At 54.5% G+C, this 18594-nt stretch overlaps 4 protein-coding genes across 4 annotated transcripts; 3 read left to right on the top strand and 1 right to left on the bottom strand.

Moving 5' to 3' along the window:
* Nucleotides 1–1350: 1350 nt before the first annotated feature.
* CEF3 (translation elongation factor EF-3) lies at nt 1351–4848 on the bottom strand (the record flags this gene model as incomplete). The annotated part of the gene is made up of 4 exons (XM_049367715.1): nt 1351–1459; nt 1536–1552; nt 1736–4607; nt 4664–4848. The coding sequence occupies 4 exons, from the start codon at nt 4846–4848 to the stop codon at nt 1351–1353; spliced, it is 3183 nt and encodes a 1060-aa protein (XP_049220685.1).
* A 2331-nt stretch (nt 4849–7179) lies between these two features.
* On the top strand, nt 7180–7857 carry J4E78_007106 (uncharacterized protein; the record flags this gene model as incomplete). The annotated part of the gene is made up of 2 exons (XM_049367714.1): nt 7180–7386; nt 7453–7857. 2 exons carry the CDS (start codon nt 7180–7182, stop codon nt 7855–7857), a joined length of 612 nt encoding a protein of 203 aa, XP_049220684.1.
* A 748-nt stretch (nt 7858–8605) lies between these two features.
* J4E78_007105 (uncharacterized protein) lies at nt 8606–11392 on the top strand (the record flags this gene model as incomplete). Its single annotated transcript, XM_049367713.1, has 1 exon — nt 8606–11392. One exon carries the CDS (start codon nt 8606–8608, stop codon nt 11390–11392), a length of 2787 nt encoding a protein of 928 aa, XP_049220683.1.
* Nucleotides 11393–16390: 4998 nt separating this feature from the next.
* On the top strand, nt 16391–18285 carry J4E78_007104 (uncharacterized protein; the record flags this gene model as incomplete). The annotated part of the gene is made up of 3 exons (XM_049367712.1): nt 16391–16394; nt 16528–18065; nt 18121–18285. 3 exons carry the CDS (start codon nt 16391–16393, stop codon nt 18283–18285), a joined length of 1707 nt encoding a protein of 568 aa, XP_049220682.1.
* Nucleotides 18286–18594: the final 309 nt, after the last annotated feature.

Below are 18594 nucleotides of genomic sequence, written 5' to 3'. Positions count from 1 at the left end.
CCTACACCAACGCTGGTCAGCAGACCCCGGCCTCTTGCAGAACCAAGTGTCAGAACTACAATCTCGCCGGCCGTACTTGCCGTGTCTATGGTATCAACACCATAAGCAGTATCTGCACACTCGCACTCGGATACCCCGGCCCAACATTTGAGAATGCTTTTACACCTAGAGAAAATGGACAGTATGTCTGGTACCCTGTGGAATGCCAGGTGTAAGAATAGCATTATCGTGTATTTGGTGTGGGATGGTGTAATCTGTTGTCATAAACTGGAAGCGTAATCATACATTGCGCTTGGGTCTTATCTCATATATCGTTTGTACCTGCCCTCCTCGAATGGGTCAGTCGCTTGGCTGTCGACTACATATTTTTCATCTAAAGTAAACATTCTAAAGCTGAGCCTTTTAGCTGTGTCAAGGCTGAACAGTGTGTGATGAATGACCAGTAGCGCTAGCGTTGGATGGCTTCTTTTACGGTGAGGTCTCTAGTAATACGCCCGGGAGGTCATCGCGTCTAGATAACAATCCGTTTGAAGCTCCAAGTGAGCATGTATGCTGCAATCTCATTTTTTTCAGACTTTTCAACCACCCCGGGCATTTGGTTCACCGATAGCAAAGTCAGCATGGCGACCGATAGCGAAAGCTTTTGATGGCATCGATAGTGGCAAGGGCTTGTGATGATACACCCAGGCGTATACAGATGAGTAAACACCTGCTCTCCAACGTTGAAGTCGCATTCATATTCTTTAACCTGGGAGTTGAATATCTCGCTGTCGATTAGCATTGTACCTAGCTTGGATATTATATCAGCGTGGTGTGCTCTGGAGCGGCGTGCCTTAAATTGATGGATGGCTTGTAGTTGGCGATCAACCTGTTACATAGCTGGTAGAAAGCATGCCTTGACGGTAGTGACTAAGCATGGGTCGCCGCCACAGCCGCAGACGTACCTAGGTATCAGAGCCACTACTATCCAACAACGGATTACGTAGTTGCGTGCGAGTATGTGAAGCCGCTGCGGAAGACATCGTCGATATTTTCATGTGAGGATTAGGTATCTCTAATTCGTTCGGAGCTGGACAGATGATGATGATCATGATAACGATGGTCATAGCCACATGCGAAGTCACGAATTGATCAAGGCAAAAGGTATGAAGTGTTGGGGGAATCTATTCTCTATCTTGTACGAGATGGAATCAGATGAAGAGCAACCATGCAAGTTTTGTACCGTGACGCCGACCATGAACACATTACTCATAGACTGATATCGATTCAGCCTGTCATGCAACCCATGAACTCTCCTGCCGTAAACCAAAACCGAAGGAAGGAAACTTTTCGAAAAGGGCGGCGATACGTTTACTCGTCCTCGTCGGAGAAGACCTCCTCGCCACGCTTGCGGCGGGCCATGCGGTCCTTCTTCTTCTTGCGCATCTCGGAGGAGGTGAGCTTGGCCTTCTTCTTTTGGCTGTAAAAAGTCAGTTTTTGGTCCAATTTCATCGGGACGACGGCAGGATGCTCCCAAACGTCGGGTCGAAACGTACCTGGCAATCTTGTTGCCCTGTTGTCATAGTTAGCATAGGTCCTGAAAGGGTAGGGTGCAAAGGGGCCGCCAGGCGAGTGGGCGGGTCGAATCTGGTCGACAGCAGGAAGCAGGAACGGGGAAAAGCACGAACCATGGCATCAAACTGGCGCGTTAAGTTAGCAAAGATCAATCAACATAGTAGGTGGAGTGATGACATACCTTCTCCTCTTCTTCACCATCGTCCTTGGCAAGACGGGGACCGGCACCCTGACCTTGCACCCAGTTGTGACCGGAAGGAGTCATGCGACCGTCCATGACAGCCCAGACTTCCTCAGTGAGGTTGGCAGTGAACTCGGCGGAGTGAGTGATGATGATGACACCACCCTCGAAGGTCTTGATGGCCTTGGAGAGAGCACCAAGAGAGTCACGGTCCAGGTAGTTAGTGGGCTCGTCGAGAACGATCAAGTGAGGACGCTGCCATGAGCAGGCAGACAGAACGACCTTGACACGCTGACCTCCGGAGAGACCACGCATGCGGGAGTGAGAAACGAGCTCAGCGTCGAGACCGAAGTTGGCGCAGTGGGCCTCAATCTCCTTGCGGATAAGGGGACGGAACTGACCGCTGGCAAGAGCCTCCTTCTGGTCGACCTCAGCAACCATCTTGGCGTGGGAAGCCATGATCTCGGAACGAGGAATCCAGGCGTTGTCAGCAGACATCATGGGTGTCCAGCGCTCGTTCTTCATGCCGACGTTCTCTCCGAGAGCGAACGAACACTCGTACTCGTAGGAGTTCTTGAACTTCCTGCGGGAGTTGATGCCGATGACGCGACGCTCGGTACCCTCGATCTTGTAGATCTTGTCCATGGCCTTCTCGTCCTCCTCGGTGACGATCTTGTTGGCACGGTCCATGGTCTCACGGTCTTCACCAGTCTGGAAACGCCATTGGATGTACTCGGAAGGAGTCTTGTCGAGGTGGTGGTCGATATGGGCGAAAGCGTGCTGCTTGATGTAGGCAATACGGATGTTCTCGTGGTGGTAGATCTCACCCTTGGTGGGGACAAGCTCACCAGTCAGGACGTTGACAAGGGTGGACTTTCCGGCACCGTTGGGACCAATGACGGCAATACGGGATCCGAGCGAACATTGGAAGGTAATGTCCTCAATCTGGGGCTTGGAGGTACCCTCGTACTGGAAGCTCATGTTGGTGGCACGGAGAATGGCCTTGGCCTTGGTCTTGACACCCTCAAGGAAACCGGGCTCGGGGAACTTGAACTCCATGTCGGAGGCAGCAAGCTCGTGGTAGGACTTGGCAGAGGGCACACGCTTGACGAAGTCGTCAAGGTTACCACGGTAGCGCTTAAGCTTGAAGCGCTCGTAGTGGATGACGTGCTGGATGACGTTGTTCAAGAACTTGCTGTCGTGGGAGATGACAATGGATGTGCAAGGAGAGCTGGTGAGGTAGTCCTCGAGCCACTTGACGTTCTTGACGTCCAAGTGGTTGGTGGGCTCGTCGAGCAGCAGAATGTCGGGCTTCTCGAAGACAGCACGGGCAAGCGCGAGCTTCATCTTCCATCCACCAGAAAGAGCACCAATGGTACCGTTGTACATGGCGTCGGTGAAACCGAACTCGTTGAGGGTGGTCTTGACCTCTGACTCAGGGGTCTCAACACCGACGGACTTGAGCTTACCCATGGTCCACTCAAGAACGGTCATCTCAGTGTCAGCAGAGTCCAAGTCGTGCTCGACGTAGACGGTCTTGACCTCGTTCTGCTTGGGGAAACCCTCGACCTGCTCGTTGTTGATAGCGCGCATGAGGGTGGTCTTTCCGGAACCGTTGGGTCCGAGGAGACCGTAACGCTGACCACGCTTGAGACGGAGATGAGTCTGGTTGAGCAGGATCTTAGCACCGTAGGCCAAGTTGAATGTGCAGTTGCAGAGATCCTCGCCCTCCTCCTCATCAGGCTCGACGGCGCGCTCAGCGGCGGCACCGGGGAGAGATCGCTTGCGGGTCTCCTCAGTAACCTCCTTGGCCTTCTCGTCACCGACAAGGACGGCAACAAAAGGACCGGCGTTAGCCTGCCAGTTGAGAGGCTCGTAATCCTTCTCGTCGATCAGCTGACCACCAATGGCACCAACGTAGTTGACGACAGGGGTGAAGCGGTCATCGATCTTGATGCTGGAGGGGATAGCGGCCTTGAGGTGGTTGGCAATGGTGGAGATGTCACCAGACTTCTCGATCTCGGGGATCTTGCCGTTCTCGACGTGACCGACACGGATGAGGGTGTCGAGACCCTGGCGGGTCTTCTCACGGGCCTCGGGGTCAGCCAAGTTGTCGTGGTTCTTCTCAAGCGCGGGCATGAGACGGGGCAAGAAAGCGGCGACAATCTGGGGGTCCTCGACAAGCTTGCACATGTTGTCGATAATGACGGCAGACTTACGCTTGATGGCAGTCTCGCGCTCGACGAGACCACGCTCAAGCAGGGGAACCATGATGGCGAGGGTGGGCTCGTGGACATCAGTGACGAAAGTGGTGGCACCGAGCAAGTGAACGGTCTCGGGGACGTTCTCAGGCTTAGCGATACACTTGATAAGCTCGGGAATGAAGCGCTCGATATCCTTGTTGGAGATCAAGGAGCAGAGAGTCTCCATGGTGCCGTAGGCAGCCTTCTTGACCTCAGGCTTGGTGTCCCACATGGCTCCCGAGATGACGGGAATCAGGTCGGGGACACGGAAAGCCATCTGGGCAGGGGCGCTCTTGGTGAGGGCCTCAATGCACTTCAGGTCGGTCATCTTCTCGGGCCACTTTTGTGCGTTCTCGAGCGAGTTGATGATGTGGGGGATGATGGCCTTGACGGCGTTGGGGTTGGCAGCCATGACGATGGACTCGGCGGCGGTCTGGGCAGCGACCTTGACGCCGCTCATCTTGTCACCGACCGCGGCCAGCACGTCCGGCAGGAGGGAGACGAGGTAGGGCTCGACCGAGGCGGAGACGTGCGAGTGCTGGGCGATAGCACGGATGGCATCGAGCGCGCGCTCACGGGCGACGGCATCCTTCTTGCTGGCGAGTTGCTTCTTAAGCACCTGGACAGCCCTGCGTGTTTGTTAGAGACTGCGCTGTGGCGGGGGAGGGGCAGAGTGCAAACATACTTGGTTGGAGCGTCAGCCTCCTCAATGTCGCCGTTGATGAAGGTGGCGATGGCCTGAGCAGAGGCGTTGATCTCGTCCTGGGCCTTGGACACGGTCAACTTCTGCATCATCTCCTCAAGCGCCTTGAGCGACTTGGAGTTCTCGGACTTGATGTCCTTGGCATCATGCGAAGCAGCAGGCGCCATGTTGTCGGTGTAGGTAGAGGGGGGAGGTGTAGAGAGGGCGGAAGAGGTAGGTGGGGTGGTCCTTATATATGGACTTTGGCGGGGCCTAAAAAACTTTTGGCGCGAAAAGATAGAGTGAATCTATCGGGGGGGTATCAACGCGAGGAATCTGACTCGCAACCTTTCTATGCTACCGGGCACAACGACAGAAAGAAGGGAAAGGGAGTGTGAATGGAGAGAAGCGGCTGTGAAGGCTCGACGGGCTCTTTAAATTTGACCTTGCTCTTTGGTGGGATTTTGGCTCGCTTTGAGATTTTCTCGCACGGGCCAGATCTTATCGCGCTGAGGGACCCGACACCAGCTTCGCCGCCCAGGCGTTGCAATTATTTGCCTATGATCTAATTCGCATCCCATTCATCGCCAGAATTTTCCTTCTCGCCGCATTTTCCCCAGTTATCTAGTACTCCCCGCAAGTGTCTACTTCTGCTTCTTCACAACAGAGGGGCAGCAGCTTTGCCGCCGCCGGAGCCATGTTGCAGCCCACGTTGCAAAAGGCCATCTATGTGTGGCGAGTTTGGGTAAGGCGCGCTGACCGCCTTCTTCAACAAGACACCGTAGCCAACGACATGCAGCCAACGGTTGGGAGCCGCGGGAAATGCGCGCTGAAGATCAGGGACTGCACTAATCCAACCCGACCGCCATGTCAGCATCCTTACAATAGAGCACACATTTCAAGCCACGGCATTTACAACACACATTCTGCCAACTCTTCCACCTCGGCCTTTGAAAACACCACGGCATACGACTTCTAGCTCAATCTACGGGTGTTCTCTTACTGATGGGGTAGCCTTGCCGGCCACTATTCGTACAGCCCTGCCAAGTCGTCGCGCTACGGCCACAAGCGGAGGCTCCAGACTACTACCTCCCCGATTCTGCCGAAGTCGAGACAGCAAGTGTTTCTGGTACCCTCGCCACCCTGCGTAGACCACCGCCGAGCCATCACCGGCACCACGCCGTACTATGCCAGAAGTATTAGAGACGGTAAAATCTTCCGAGACTACTTGTCAGTATAGCGCATGACACACCGAACCTGACCGCCCTGGTGTCGCCGTGTGTGGTCCCTGTTCATAGGATTACTAACATGACCCTTACGACGGCCCGTGACGGATGCAGAACACAACTACGAAAGAGTTGGACCCTGACGATGTCGAATTGTTAGCCGTATGCGAACCATCGCTCAACCACATTGCGCTCCGCAAACCCCCACTTCTTATCGATACCCCGGATTTCGACGTGTCAGAGTTCCTCACAGTACGCTTGTACCAATCCGTCAAACTTCAAGTCTGCGCATTCATGGCATTGTTATCTGTGCCAACGGCACCCTGTGCTGTTGGATTATTCTTATTTACGTTGTGCGAGCGTACACTCTGTCGTCTGTCCCGAGGCAGTCGCGTATAAGTCAATTCACGTCACTCACCAAAAAAGCATGCAGAGCGTCTTCGGATCCGATGAAGACAAAAGTAGCACCTCAGACAAGGGAAAAGGTAAACGCTCTAGAGTCTAGACTAGCCTTAGATTGTCCGGTTTGTGTTTTTTGCTCTCGTGTAGTCCGTAGACATGTTTAGCTATTCCCTTGTACATGATAGTAGCGGACTGCGAAATCTGATCGGATTAGCCTCAGTATGGCGTGGTCAATAGCTGCTACAGGCGGAATCAGGAACAGCTACAGCGCACATGTACAGTCATTTCCAAAGAACTGGAGAAGCTTCTTCAGATGACGTTGTTGACGGCACCCGTATCGATGTTCCCAGGCCGCAGACCTTTTGCATGATCATTAAGATGGCGCCGAAGATGTCACCGGGGCGATATTGAAAAGAAGAACGCGACGATATCTCAGCGATATACATGCGTCTGCAGTCATTCAGCAACATCAGACCAGCATTATATAAGGCACCGCGGTGGACTGAAAAGTGTTTGTTGCGGTCAATGTAATGTCAGCTACACAGACGAACTCCAGGATGGCAGAGTGGTCAGTGCTGGCGCTTCAGCCAAATTTCCGGTCATGTCCGACTCCACATCCACGACCAAATCGCTCACAGCTCAGCCGCAATGCGACCCATGTCTAACCCGTTGGGTATGATCAGTCTCCGCAGACGTGTGGCGCGCGCAGTCAGCTCCATACGAGGGCAAGTCACACTTAAGGCGTGCGTGTGATGCCGCAATCGCACTGGCCTGACCATCTGCCAACCTGCCCCTCCCCCACCGTAGGCGCAACCACATTCCACATCTCTACCTAGAGCCTTCGTACATCTTTTCTCCTTAGAAACAATACACATCACATTGAAGAACAACATGTCAGGCCAGGATTACTACGGTCAGGGTCAAGGCCACGATCAAGGCTACGGCTACAGCCACGGCGGCGCATACCAGCAGCCCCAACAGCCGCAGCATGGCTACGGAGAGCATAACCAGGGCTATCCTCCTCAACCTCAGGCGTACGGACAGCAGCCGCACGACCAGTACGGTCAGGGACATCACAGCCCCTACCCACAAGGACAGGTCAGTATTATTGCGCAACCTCGGCGCATTCTATCCACCAGCCTTCAGCTACTCACATCACTGTAGAGCTCCTACCCCCCGCCGTCGCACGACCCCTACGGACAGCCTCCCCAGCACGGCTATGGTGCCCCGCCCCAGGGCCAGTACCAACAGAGTTACGACCCGAACCGCAGCACTTCTCCCTACCCCCCTCAGGGCCATCAGCAGCAAGGCTACCACGACCCGAACCAGCAGTATGGCGCGCATCCACAACAGGGCCATCACGAACCGCAGCAAGGCTATGGTGCGCCGGCATATGGGCAACCCGGCGTACCCGGCGGCCCTGGCGAAGGCGACCGCGGCCTGGGTTCAGCTCTGATGGGAGGTGCAGGCGGCGCGTTCGTGGGTAACAAGCTCGGAGGCGGCGCGCTGGGCACGCTTGGAGGAGCGCTTTTGGGGGCGGTTGGCGCCAACCTCATTCCTGACAAGTAAGCCAAATGCACGTTCCAGCGTTATGGCGGGCATTATCTAACATGACTCTAGGAAGGAGAAGAAGCACAAGAAACACAAGAAGCACGGCAGCTCTGACCATGGCTCGCACCACGGCTCGCACCACGGTTCACACCACGGGTCTTCGCATCATGAATCGCATCACGGATCCTCGCACCACGGTCATAGCCACAAGAGCCACAGTAGGAGCCGTAGCAGGGGCGGCAAGAGTAGTTCCAGTTCTAGCAGCGACTCAGACTAGAGATGTTGCGCATATGGGGTGTTTCTGGCTCGGTAGATGCAGGGCGCACACTGTGATGGCACGGTCGTAGTCATACCTAGGTAGTTCTCTTGAATAAGATTTATTTGTAAAGCTAAACACGTGCTCATATGCGCAAATGCCCAGGCACTTAATGATGTAAATGCGCCCGAGCCGGATTTTACTCACGCATGAAGTTGAAGTCAACAGCCAACTGTGCGCATGCCTGCTACGGACCTGAACGGCTGCTATGCCTTGCATGCAGATGTGGACCAGACCCTGTTGTCCCAAAGTGGTTAGGCGTGCCACCAGACAGCCCTTTCCAAGGTTTTCTCCACTCTTACTCATCGCCGCAAATTCCAAAAGCAGCCCCGCAACCACGCTATCAAGATGCAAAATTAGTGGGAATAAGTTTATAACTTCCTGTAACAACTTTGACGATAACTTGCACGACACGGTTCCACTTCAAAAGTTACTCCAATCAGCATAAACATGGCGGATGTCTTCCTGGACTTCTTCCGCAGTTCATTGCCAGATGAACTCGCGGCAGTGCTCGAAACGACCATCACAGCGACAAAATCGGGAGATTTCCTAGGCGTACTCCAAATACCGGAAGCGCAACTATTGCTAGGATACCAGGACAATGAAGCCACCAAAGACGTTAAGAGGAGCGACTTTTCTCTCTGGAGCGACTACATCTTCCATCGCCTAGGACTGCTTCTGTCGAAAGGGAACGAGGAGGAGTCTACCCCGATAAAGGAAACGTCAGCATATCGACAGCATGTTTACTTCCTGATCGCCATTGCGGCGTTTCATGCATTCCTACAGTCGAATGTCACTGGCCCACCACTACCCTTCAAGTCTGCTGAGACGCTGTTGTCAAAAGACGTGGCAGATGATGCGAAGCTTCTCAGTAAGACGCGCGCAGATCTCGTCGCATCGCTTAGTGCAGATGGTGTTGCGGCATACAAGCTCACACCGAACATCGAGCTGCTGTGTCTTGCGCACACCATCCTCATCAGTCCCCCGATTCAAAAGAACATCCCGGTTTCGGCATGGGCGCGTCTTAGAGTGAACTTTGTGCATCAAAGGCTGCTCAGCGAACCGGCGCCAAGTCTACAGGATGCTATCTACAATGACTTGAAGGTGGTAGAGGACTTGATTCAGAACTCGGGAAAGAACGGGGAGATCAAAGACTTGCATACGACTTTCCTCCTGGAACGAGCAGCCGTTCATACGCACCATGGTCTAGATAAGAAATCCAAGGCAGACCTTGACCAGGCAACCTCAGAACGAAAGTTCGAATTTGCGTTGACTGGACTGATGGGCAAGAGAACAAAGTTCCAACAGAAAGATACCAGTCAACTGATTGTACTCGCCCGAAGTGCGGGATCGGAAACCAACGGCACATCTGATGAGAGTTCAAAGCCAAAGGCTTTAGATCTCAATGACGATACCCTGCTGGAATCGATTTCATTTACCAACAACACTGCATCCATGGAAATCAAGGATGAGTCCAATCTACCGGCATCGCTCACATCCATGGACCCATCAAACCAGCCATTGCTCGATCCGCTAGACTCCGTCATCATGCTTTCGCTAGCCGAAAGCATCAAGAACACCAATCCAGCAGATGGTCTCACAAGAGAACAGACAGAACCATATGCCACCCGAGTACTAGAGGGCGGAAGCTCAAACTGGCAAGTCTACACCCAAGCTCTGCTTGTGAGGAGCCGTATTGAGGGCTACAAGTCGCGGACTATGGAGCGTGGTCTCCTCCAGCTTCAAGCGCTGGTTGATCAAGTCATCGCAGAGACCTCGGGCGATGCTACTACCGACGCCGAGACTGGCGAGAAGATCACTTCGTTCCTCCCACAAGCCAAGGAGAGTGAGTCTGCATCGGTTGAAGAACGCCTCCGTTACGTCTTCCCGCTCTGCTCCCCATCTCGCTGGGAGCTTGAGTCTGAGCTCGCTGCGCGATGGGTTGCCCTCGGCGGTCTACGATCCGCGCTCGAGATCTACGAGAGACTAGAGATGTGGGCTGAAGCAGCGCTGTGCTATGCTGCCACCGAGAAAGAGGAGCGAGCGCGCAAGATGATCCGACGACAGCTTTTCCATGCCACCAATGGCGATGACGAGAACGTTGACTTGGACGAAGAGAAGTGGGATGGTACTGAGCGGGATCCACCACCAGCCGAAGCACCGCGCTACTACTGCATCCTCGGTGACATTGACAACGATCTCTCCATGTATGAGAAAGCCTGGAACGTCTCCGGCCAACGATACGCGCGTGCTCAACGCTCCCTCGGCCAACGCTACATCTCAGCACGCAACTACGAGAAAGCCGCAGAAGCCTACGCACTATCCCTAAAGATCAACGCGCTCTACCACCCCGCCTGGTTCGCACTCGGATGCGCCTACCTCGAGCTCCTCCAATTCAAAAACGCCGTCGAAGCCTTCTCCCGCTGCGTGCAGCTCGACGACCAAGACGCCGAAGCATGGAGCAACCTCGCAGCCTCCCTCCTGCACCTCAAGCCCAGGGTCCAAGAAAACGCCGACGGCGAACTCCAAGAAACACGCGTAACAAACCACCCCCGCACCGACGCCCTCAAAGCATTCAAACGCGCCGCAACAATCAAGCACGACAACTTCCGCATCTGGAACAACGTTCTCGCCGTGAGCGCATCCACCAACCCGCCCTCCTGGGCCGACGTCGTAACAGCCCAACGCCGCATCTGCGAGCTGCGCGGCTCGACCGAAGGCGAAAAGTGCGTCGACGCTGAAGTCATCGACATGCTCGTCAAACACGTAGTCTCCGCCGAAGACGGCTTCGACATCACGCGTCCTGGTCTTCCGCGCCTTGTAAACGACCTCATGGAAAAACACATCAAGCCCCTCATCACTGTCTCCCCCAAACTCTGGCTCATCCTCGCAACACTGTACACGCACACGCAGCGCCCCAGCTCCGCACTTGAATGCCACGAGAAGGCGTGGCGGGCCGTGACTAGCCAGCCGAAATGGGAATCTGGAACTGAGGCGGAGTGGAATGCGGTTGTGGATATGACGATTGATCTTGTGGATGCGTATGAGACGCTGGGGCCGAGGGAGCGCACGGAGGGGTTGGCAGGTGGCAGTGGGGAGCTGGTGGCGAAGGACTGGAAGTTTAAGAGTAGGAGTGCGGTTAGGAGTGTTATGGGGAAGGGCAAGGAGAACTGGGAGGATAGTGCTGGGTGGGAGAGGTTGGTGGAGAGGTTGGAGGAGTTGAAGGGGAGGGAGTAGATGGGGTGATGGGTATCTGGTGCTGTGGGGATTTCTTGGGATGAGAGTTGTTGAGTAGGAAAGTATAAAAGCTTGTTTTTCTATTGAGAATCTCTACGCGTGTGGTGCTATGCTACTGTTGTTGAAGAGAAGATCAAGTATTTGCAGGTAGGCATTTCATCAACGCCATGGTGGTATGAAGTGGTAGTAGCATCTGAATCTTACTAGAAGCTGCTTCAACTCGATCTGTGGTGATGTACATGATTTGGTCTTTCGTTCATGGGCTATGACGTGTTTGGATTCATCATGGAAAACTAAAAGGGGTTTGGGACAGTAATGAATTGTTTACGACATCGATAAATTTGGCGCTTCCGCATCGATGTGTCACAGCGAGGCAATGACTGCCCCTCGAGCCGCAAAGTATTAATGCACCTACCAAATGGCTGAGACACTCAGGGGGTGAATGGAAAACGCAAGACATAACCGTTGAAGACGTTGCACACCAATCGTTAGAGCGAAAAGCGATGTCTCGCAGCGGAGATGCCTCAAAAGTGCATCTGCTCCCTCAGCGGCAAGCTCGGGCGAAGTTCCTGGGGAAGTAGCGCGCCGTGGTTTGTACCACACTCTGCGCTGTCGGTAGTGCCTACCGTGTCAGCAAAGACTGCTGCCCAAGAGCGACTACCCTCTTAGTTCGCGCGATGCAAGCTACCCGTCTAGGTGCATGATCAGAGCTGAACTCTTTCCCCACACCCGCTCTTCCGGCGGCCAGACCTGGTATCCGGGTTGTCTCGCCCCTTGCTGTGGCGACCGAGAAGGTTTGGTGTGATGAGAAAGTAAGAACAGACCCGACAACCGGGTTCATAAGGGTGTGCTTTGCGAATCGAATCCGCCGCGGAACTTCGGCTTCTGGCCGAGCCTGTGATTGTGAAGGAGATGTATCGTGGTCAGAGTGGCCATGCTCATCTTGGGTAGCTGCATAAACTCTATTTCCGCTCGGTACCGAGGTGTTGGTTGGATGCTCCTTATCTCGTGAAGGGGAATGTAAGATCCATAGGTTATTGGCCAATTCTGGAGGTTACTGAAATGCGTGGCGATTAGATGCGTGGCAAGTAGCAACAATGTAGCAGGTGCATTACTGACAAGATGAGATCCATGATACGTTTGCGCAAGAGACCCACCCGAACGCTTTCGGAGTAGCCACCATGGGGATTAGCTAAAGCGGGTCATCTCTTTTATGGTGTAGTGAGTGCGACGTCCGAGAGTCTTGTGCTCAGTTCGTGCAACCAGACCAGTGGTCGATAGCCCGAGATCTGCTCGCGTACAAGACCCGTTGCAAGGTCACACATGTTCGCCTTCGTTGCGATCGACGACGGTGTGTTGTTAAGCAGTTCATCTCGAGATCGTTGGCAATTCGTCCGGGATTGAGTGGTGGACGGCGTCCTGGGATTTCTCCAAGCGTTGGGATACCCAGGCAGTCTCTGTATTGGGTCCACTACACTGGGGCGGCTGACTGCATGCCTCTCATATTGTACGACCATCACCCGTAAGCGCGTTTCAGATGACAGAGGCAAAGACCCAGCACCGTGGCAAGCATCCGCGTGGAGGATATCATCCTAGTCGCAAGAGAGTGTTCAAGCCATGGTACGTTTTCCAACTCTTATAATGGCTAGAGCAGCAATTTCAAGTCGCTCATGCGCAGGTATGGTAATACAATGGCGTATCGAACGGCGTTGTAGGCCGGTCACACCAGATAAATTGCCTCCAAGCCACGGTGACGGCAAACGCGTCGCGTTGCAGCGTGCATGCTGATCCATTTCCGGTAATCACGACTGTGAACAGACACGATGGTAAAGAGAGTGATTGGCAGGCTTGGCCACTACGGAGCTACACCTAATCCAGGTATATTTGCGGGCGTCTTACTAGCAGCTCTGCGTAGCTGACATCGGGGTGGTGGTAGGGAGAAAAGGGCGCTGGAAGCCGTGTAGTCGTCGTGATTGATAGATTTGTAGATTGGCAGTAAGTGGGGCTATCGTAAGATGATCAGTGCAGCCCAAAGTCAGAGGAATGTCGGCACTTTGGAGGCAATGGCAGCACGAAGCAGGGTCCCGGTGTCTGCCAAGGTGCGGTGGGAGGAATGCGGTCCCCTGCAGAAGACACCCGAATGTCGCATTGCGCTCCTGGCGAGCTATGGTAAAGAAGGCGAACGGATGGCCATGATGGAGACGGCATAATGGCTCGATGGGTGATGTTATCACGGAAGCGCTGATGCTAATGCTCCGCTTCTGGCGGCTGACACACAGCCACGAGAGACCCGGCAGGCATCCGTTCGGGACAAGCGCGTTGAGGATACGGCATCAGCTTTCTAAGAATACTACAAGGCCACACTGGCCATGGTTCGCTGGAATGGCACTGCGTGAACGCCGGATGGAGATAGATGTGGGAGTCGCGTCCGTTGAACGCGTTCGGCAGTCGCGTTGGTGTCGGCAGACGCGTCGGTAGTAACGGTATTTGCAGCGCCGAGTCGCGTAGTGATTAAGAGCGTAATGATGGCCCTGAGGCGAGAATAGATCGTGATGGAAGTTGCGTCAAAGTGAGGGGCTCCGTGGCGGTCAAGTCAGCCTCATCTCGCGGGAGGAGCGACGGGCGGGTGTCGTCGCTTTTTTCCCGATGCGGCGGGATGCAAACAAAGCGAGGCAGCTACGACGCTCTGGCCGAGGCAGGAGCGATGGCTAACGAAGAAGGCGCTGGCGATGCCGTTGACTACCCCAACGCGCCTGCGTGGGACAACAACATCCCTTCGCCGGCGCATCGCCGTCGAGCCAGCAGAGTCGCGAAGCGAGGCGTAGGCAGCTTTGCGGTGCCTGGCTTGCCTGAGGCTGTTTGGTGTGGCTTTTCTGGCGATGCGCAGGATGGACAGGGGTCGGGCGAATTAAGGTTCTGCAAGCCACACCAGGAATAGATGCATCTTCGCTTGACCGCTGGCAACGGAGCCCATTGCTCACCACACTCCAACACATGCCCTCCCTTCCTGCCACTATGCCATTACCACCACCCTCACATGGGGCCATGCTGAGCATTGCCGCGCATTGGCCGCCATGAGCAGCCATCTGCCGTCATCGCGGCTACTCGTTGTCCACTGAGCACTGGAGCCCATGTCCCGGGCCCCAGAGGCTCATGGCCGCCCTGACAGTCGTCCATCCTAGAGGCCTTAGACGTGCTGCTGATGCTCACTGGATTGCTGGGCCGCATGTATATCATCGTCAAGGTCACCGCCGCGCTGGGCACCCACCATGCTCTTGCTACGCCCGGCATATGCGTCAACCTCGCCATACTCAGCACCCCATTGATCCCTCTCATACCCACCCCAACTGCTCGCCATCGCTCTCCGTGTTTACAGTCTATCGCAATCACAATTTGATTCACATCCGACGCCTCGCGGACACTGTCTGGGAGCTCTGGCCCTGCTTCTCCGCATCCGCGCTTCCTACCATTGCAGAGGTCTTAGGGCCCCACTCCACATCTCAGGTACTGGCCAAGACAAGTGCCCTCCAGAATCAATCGTCTTCAATCTAGAGTTGTGTGTTGAAGCATTTCTGATTGACCCACTGTGGGCAGCCGTCACTGGACAGAGATAATCAGCACTCATAGTGGAGCCCAGCTTACTGCCACTTTGCACTGCTGCGCCATCCGAGGCCACCCGCCAGAGCCTCAGCGCACAGGACCCAGCCGCCTGCTAGCCTTCACCGTTTTTATCCATCAATGCGAACAAAGGGCCCGTCAGGCTTTGCACGACGTGGTGCTCAACGGCCATAATACTAGCCTTTTGAGGGCGTGCTTCACCATCGACAGGCCCGCTAGGCTACCAGGTGGACGGGATCGGTAATCACCAAGAGTCATCCCAGCCCCCAAGAATACCCTGTGCTCACTCGCTCTTCCTTGCAGTTGTGTCTATGCTCCGCCGTAAACGCTCGACCAATCCCGTCTCTCTTCCGCTGCCCTGGGTCCGTTCGTCGCTCGATCCGTACATCAGCTCTACCTGGCATTAACTGTTGCCTACCTCCGCAGTCATAGCTCCGTCGTCCCGCAGCTCCATATACCGTCCGCACGGCAAGGCTGCCGAGCCTCACGCATACTGGCCAGTCCTTGGTTAATGTCACTACTCCTTTGTCCTATATGTAAGTCAAGCTGTCAGTCACGTCAAAATGCGGGTCGATTAATGCGACATCCCGTACCAAGTCGCTCACACTCATTTCAGCACATGGTCGTTGCTCTGAATCAGTGACGATTTGCGAAAGCAAGACGACCCGTTCCCTGTTTCGTCAGTAAGAAGCTGCAATTGTCTGAGCTGCAGTCGGCGAAGAGCTGGACTCACCGCGTTTGATACCGAGACTCAAATTCGCCCTGGGGCCCGTATGAATCGAACTCCTGAACAGCCCGATCGTTTGTCTCTAAGCAGGCCACTTCTGTCGGCTTCGCTAGTCCCAAGACCTCCGAAAATTATCTCCGGATCTATCTCTCATCGCATTTGTGGTACTTTGTTGAGTCTACTTGTCGCAAAATCTGCCTGCAACAAGGGTACACTGTCTCTTTACCACTGGGAAGGACGCAGACTCTCACCCCACGAGTCCTGTGACATTCCGTCATCGTCTCACTTCCACCGAGACGAGAAGGCAACACTTTCAACAGTCCCTGGAAATTTTCATCCCTGTCGAGCTGGGCCGTTTTATCTTGTCGAACCATCAGGTGCGTTATTCCTCCTACGTGACGGGTCCTCGAGGCGTGTCAGGACACCTGCTTCAGGACCCCTCCATGGCTGCCTGCGCGTTGACCCCCACATGAATATTAGGCTGCCTGCTAACATTCCTCTAGGGATTAGCTAGCTTCTACCAGGCGGCGTCCTCGATCAGTGTCAGGACCTATCCCCAGTGTTGCGCAGTTCGGTCCTTGGTGGTGGGCCTCAGGCTGTCCAGGCTGCGAGAACTGCAGAACTACTATCCATGTCGGGATACAGCAAGAACCATGAGTATGTGTATGGTAAGTGGATTGTGGCTCATCTGACGAGTGTGGAAGCGCACCTGCCATGGTTGGGTCGGCTGAACCCGGCACTGGCCCACGTGAGAACGATTAGCACGTTTGACTGACCACATACATTCCAGATGCCGAAGCCACCAGATCAAATCAGGTTGCAAGCTATCCGAGCATTGCGCAGCCCGCATTCGCCTCGCAGTACACGGATGCGCCCGCGCTACTAAGCCATGAGCCCACGAGCGCAGAGATGCCCTACATCCCTAGCTTGGTATACGAGTCACGCGGTGCAGCAGGCCATCATCCCAATCCATCATTTATCGATGCAGGAGCTCGTCATCCCGCCTCTCTTGCAGATACTGAAACGGAAATCACCGAACAAATTACACCCGCACAAGGCACTGCTGGATCAACGGTAACGCTGCACCTCCGGACGAATTACGATCTTGATGCAAACCAGCATACTTTCATACTCATGTTCGGTAGCAAGAAGTGCGTCGCTGCACTGCAGAAAGTCGACTACGACGACGATGCATGGACCAACTACGTACTGAACGTCGAAGTGCCCCCTTTCCCACTGACCAACACCTTCGATCCAACCATGATGTTGAAGATGCAGATGGAAGACAAGATGGGCAACTTACGATCGGAAACGGACGCTGGAAGATTCACATACACCGACATGTCGCCAAACCTAGCATACCAATCCTCACCTAATTTCTCCAGGAAACGAAAATACTCTCCAGAGTTCGGAAACAGTCGAGGCTACTCCGATGGCAATGTCGCAAAGCGAGCATTTGCGAAGCCACGCGCTTCGTCGGGAGCCTACTCTGCCGCTCAACTATCGCCGCTACCGACCCAGTCTGCGTTGGACAACACGTACGCACAGAGCGCTGGGTATGATATGTCTAAGCAGACAAACTACGGCTCGCAACTGTCCCAGAGGGCTCTTTACGCAGTACCGTCAGGTATTGGCATGAGCCACAGCGACTACAAACTGCCCCAGATGTCGCCGATGCCGCATTCTTATGCTTCCTACAACCCCCTCACTCATACCAGTCGAAGCAACACCGCGACCGTTCTGCCCTCACCACCGGCACTTTCAACACCGGTTCTTGTCCGCGCAACACATCTCGCGCAAGGAGAGGGTAGTACTGGTTCGACTCAGCCTTTCAATCCGTATGCAATGGGTCCGAGCAAGGCGATATTGGAGATCGACGGCGATCTTGATAAGATGGGCGACAACTGGTCGACAGAGGAGTTGGACGCGAAGAGACGACTTGTCGAGTTCCAAAGATCGCAGCATGGCAGCAAGATAACGACTACTTTTGCGCCAACAACACTGGAAGCTCGACAGGGGCGTGGCATCTGCGTCAGCTGTATCTGGTGGAAAGAGAAGAATGAGTGCTTCATCACAAGCGTAGACACCATTTTCCTACTGGAACAACTCGTAAACGTTCGCTTTACCGTCGAGGAGAAGAACCGCATCCGTCGCAACCTCGAAGGCTTTCGCCCCCTCACAGTCTCCAAGGCGAGGGCGGATAGCGAACCATTCTTCAAAGTTATCATGGGTTTCCCCAATCCCAAGCCTCGTAATATTGAGAAGGACGTCAAGGTGTTCCCCTGGAAGATACTGTCGCATGCTCTAAAGAAGATCATCAGCAAATACGTACGTTCTCCGCAACTAGCTACTGAGAGCGAAGCTAACAAGACCAGTCTGCTAGTTATGCCTCGACAGCTGGCGTTGGGCATCTCTCCACTGCGACGACTTCGTACGCTCCAAGCACTGCCCTGCAGGCAACACTGAACGCTCATCGACACACATCACCTCAAACCCTGCCTACTTCGACTGCTTCAACGGCCTATACATCCGGCTTGACCTCGTCTAGTCTATCGCCCCATCAAAATGTGGCAGCAGGCTTCGAAGGATCAGCAGGACAAGGCATGCCGGTTGCCCAAAGGACACCTTCAGGCCAGGGCATGACTCTGTGGGGCACTACCACTCACCAGATATCACAATACCCGTCGCCTCTTTCTCATGGAGGACGAGGGTCCTGGGACTATGGATATCCCAATACTTCGGCTGCAACGGAAATGCCGCCAATCGCGCATGCGCTGCAAATGCCACGGCAGAACGGCTTGCCAGACTTCAGCCAAATGTCATCAACTCATGGCTACCATCAATACGGTGAAGATAC

The sequence above is a fragment of the Alternaria triticimaculans genome (genome assembly GCF_023758025.1).
Source record: "Alternaria triticimaculans strain BMP 0046 chromosome Unknown scaffold_10, whole genome shotgun sequence".
Taxonomy (NCBI): domain Eukaryota; kingdom Fungi; phylum Ascomycota; class Dothideomycetes; order Pleosporales; family Pleosporaceae; genus Alternaria; species Alternaria triticimaculans.
Note: the sequence above shows the minus strand (reverse complement) of the source record. Positions and strands in the feature narration are given on the sequence as shown.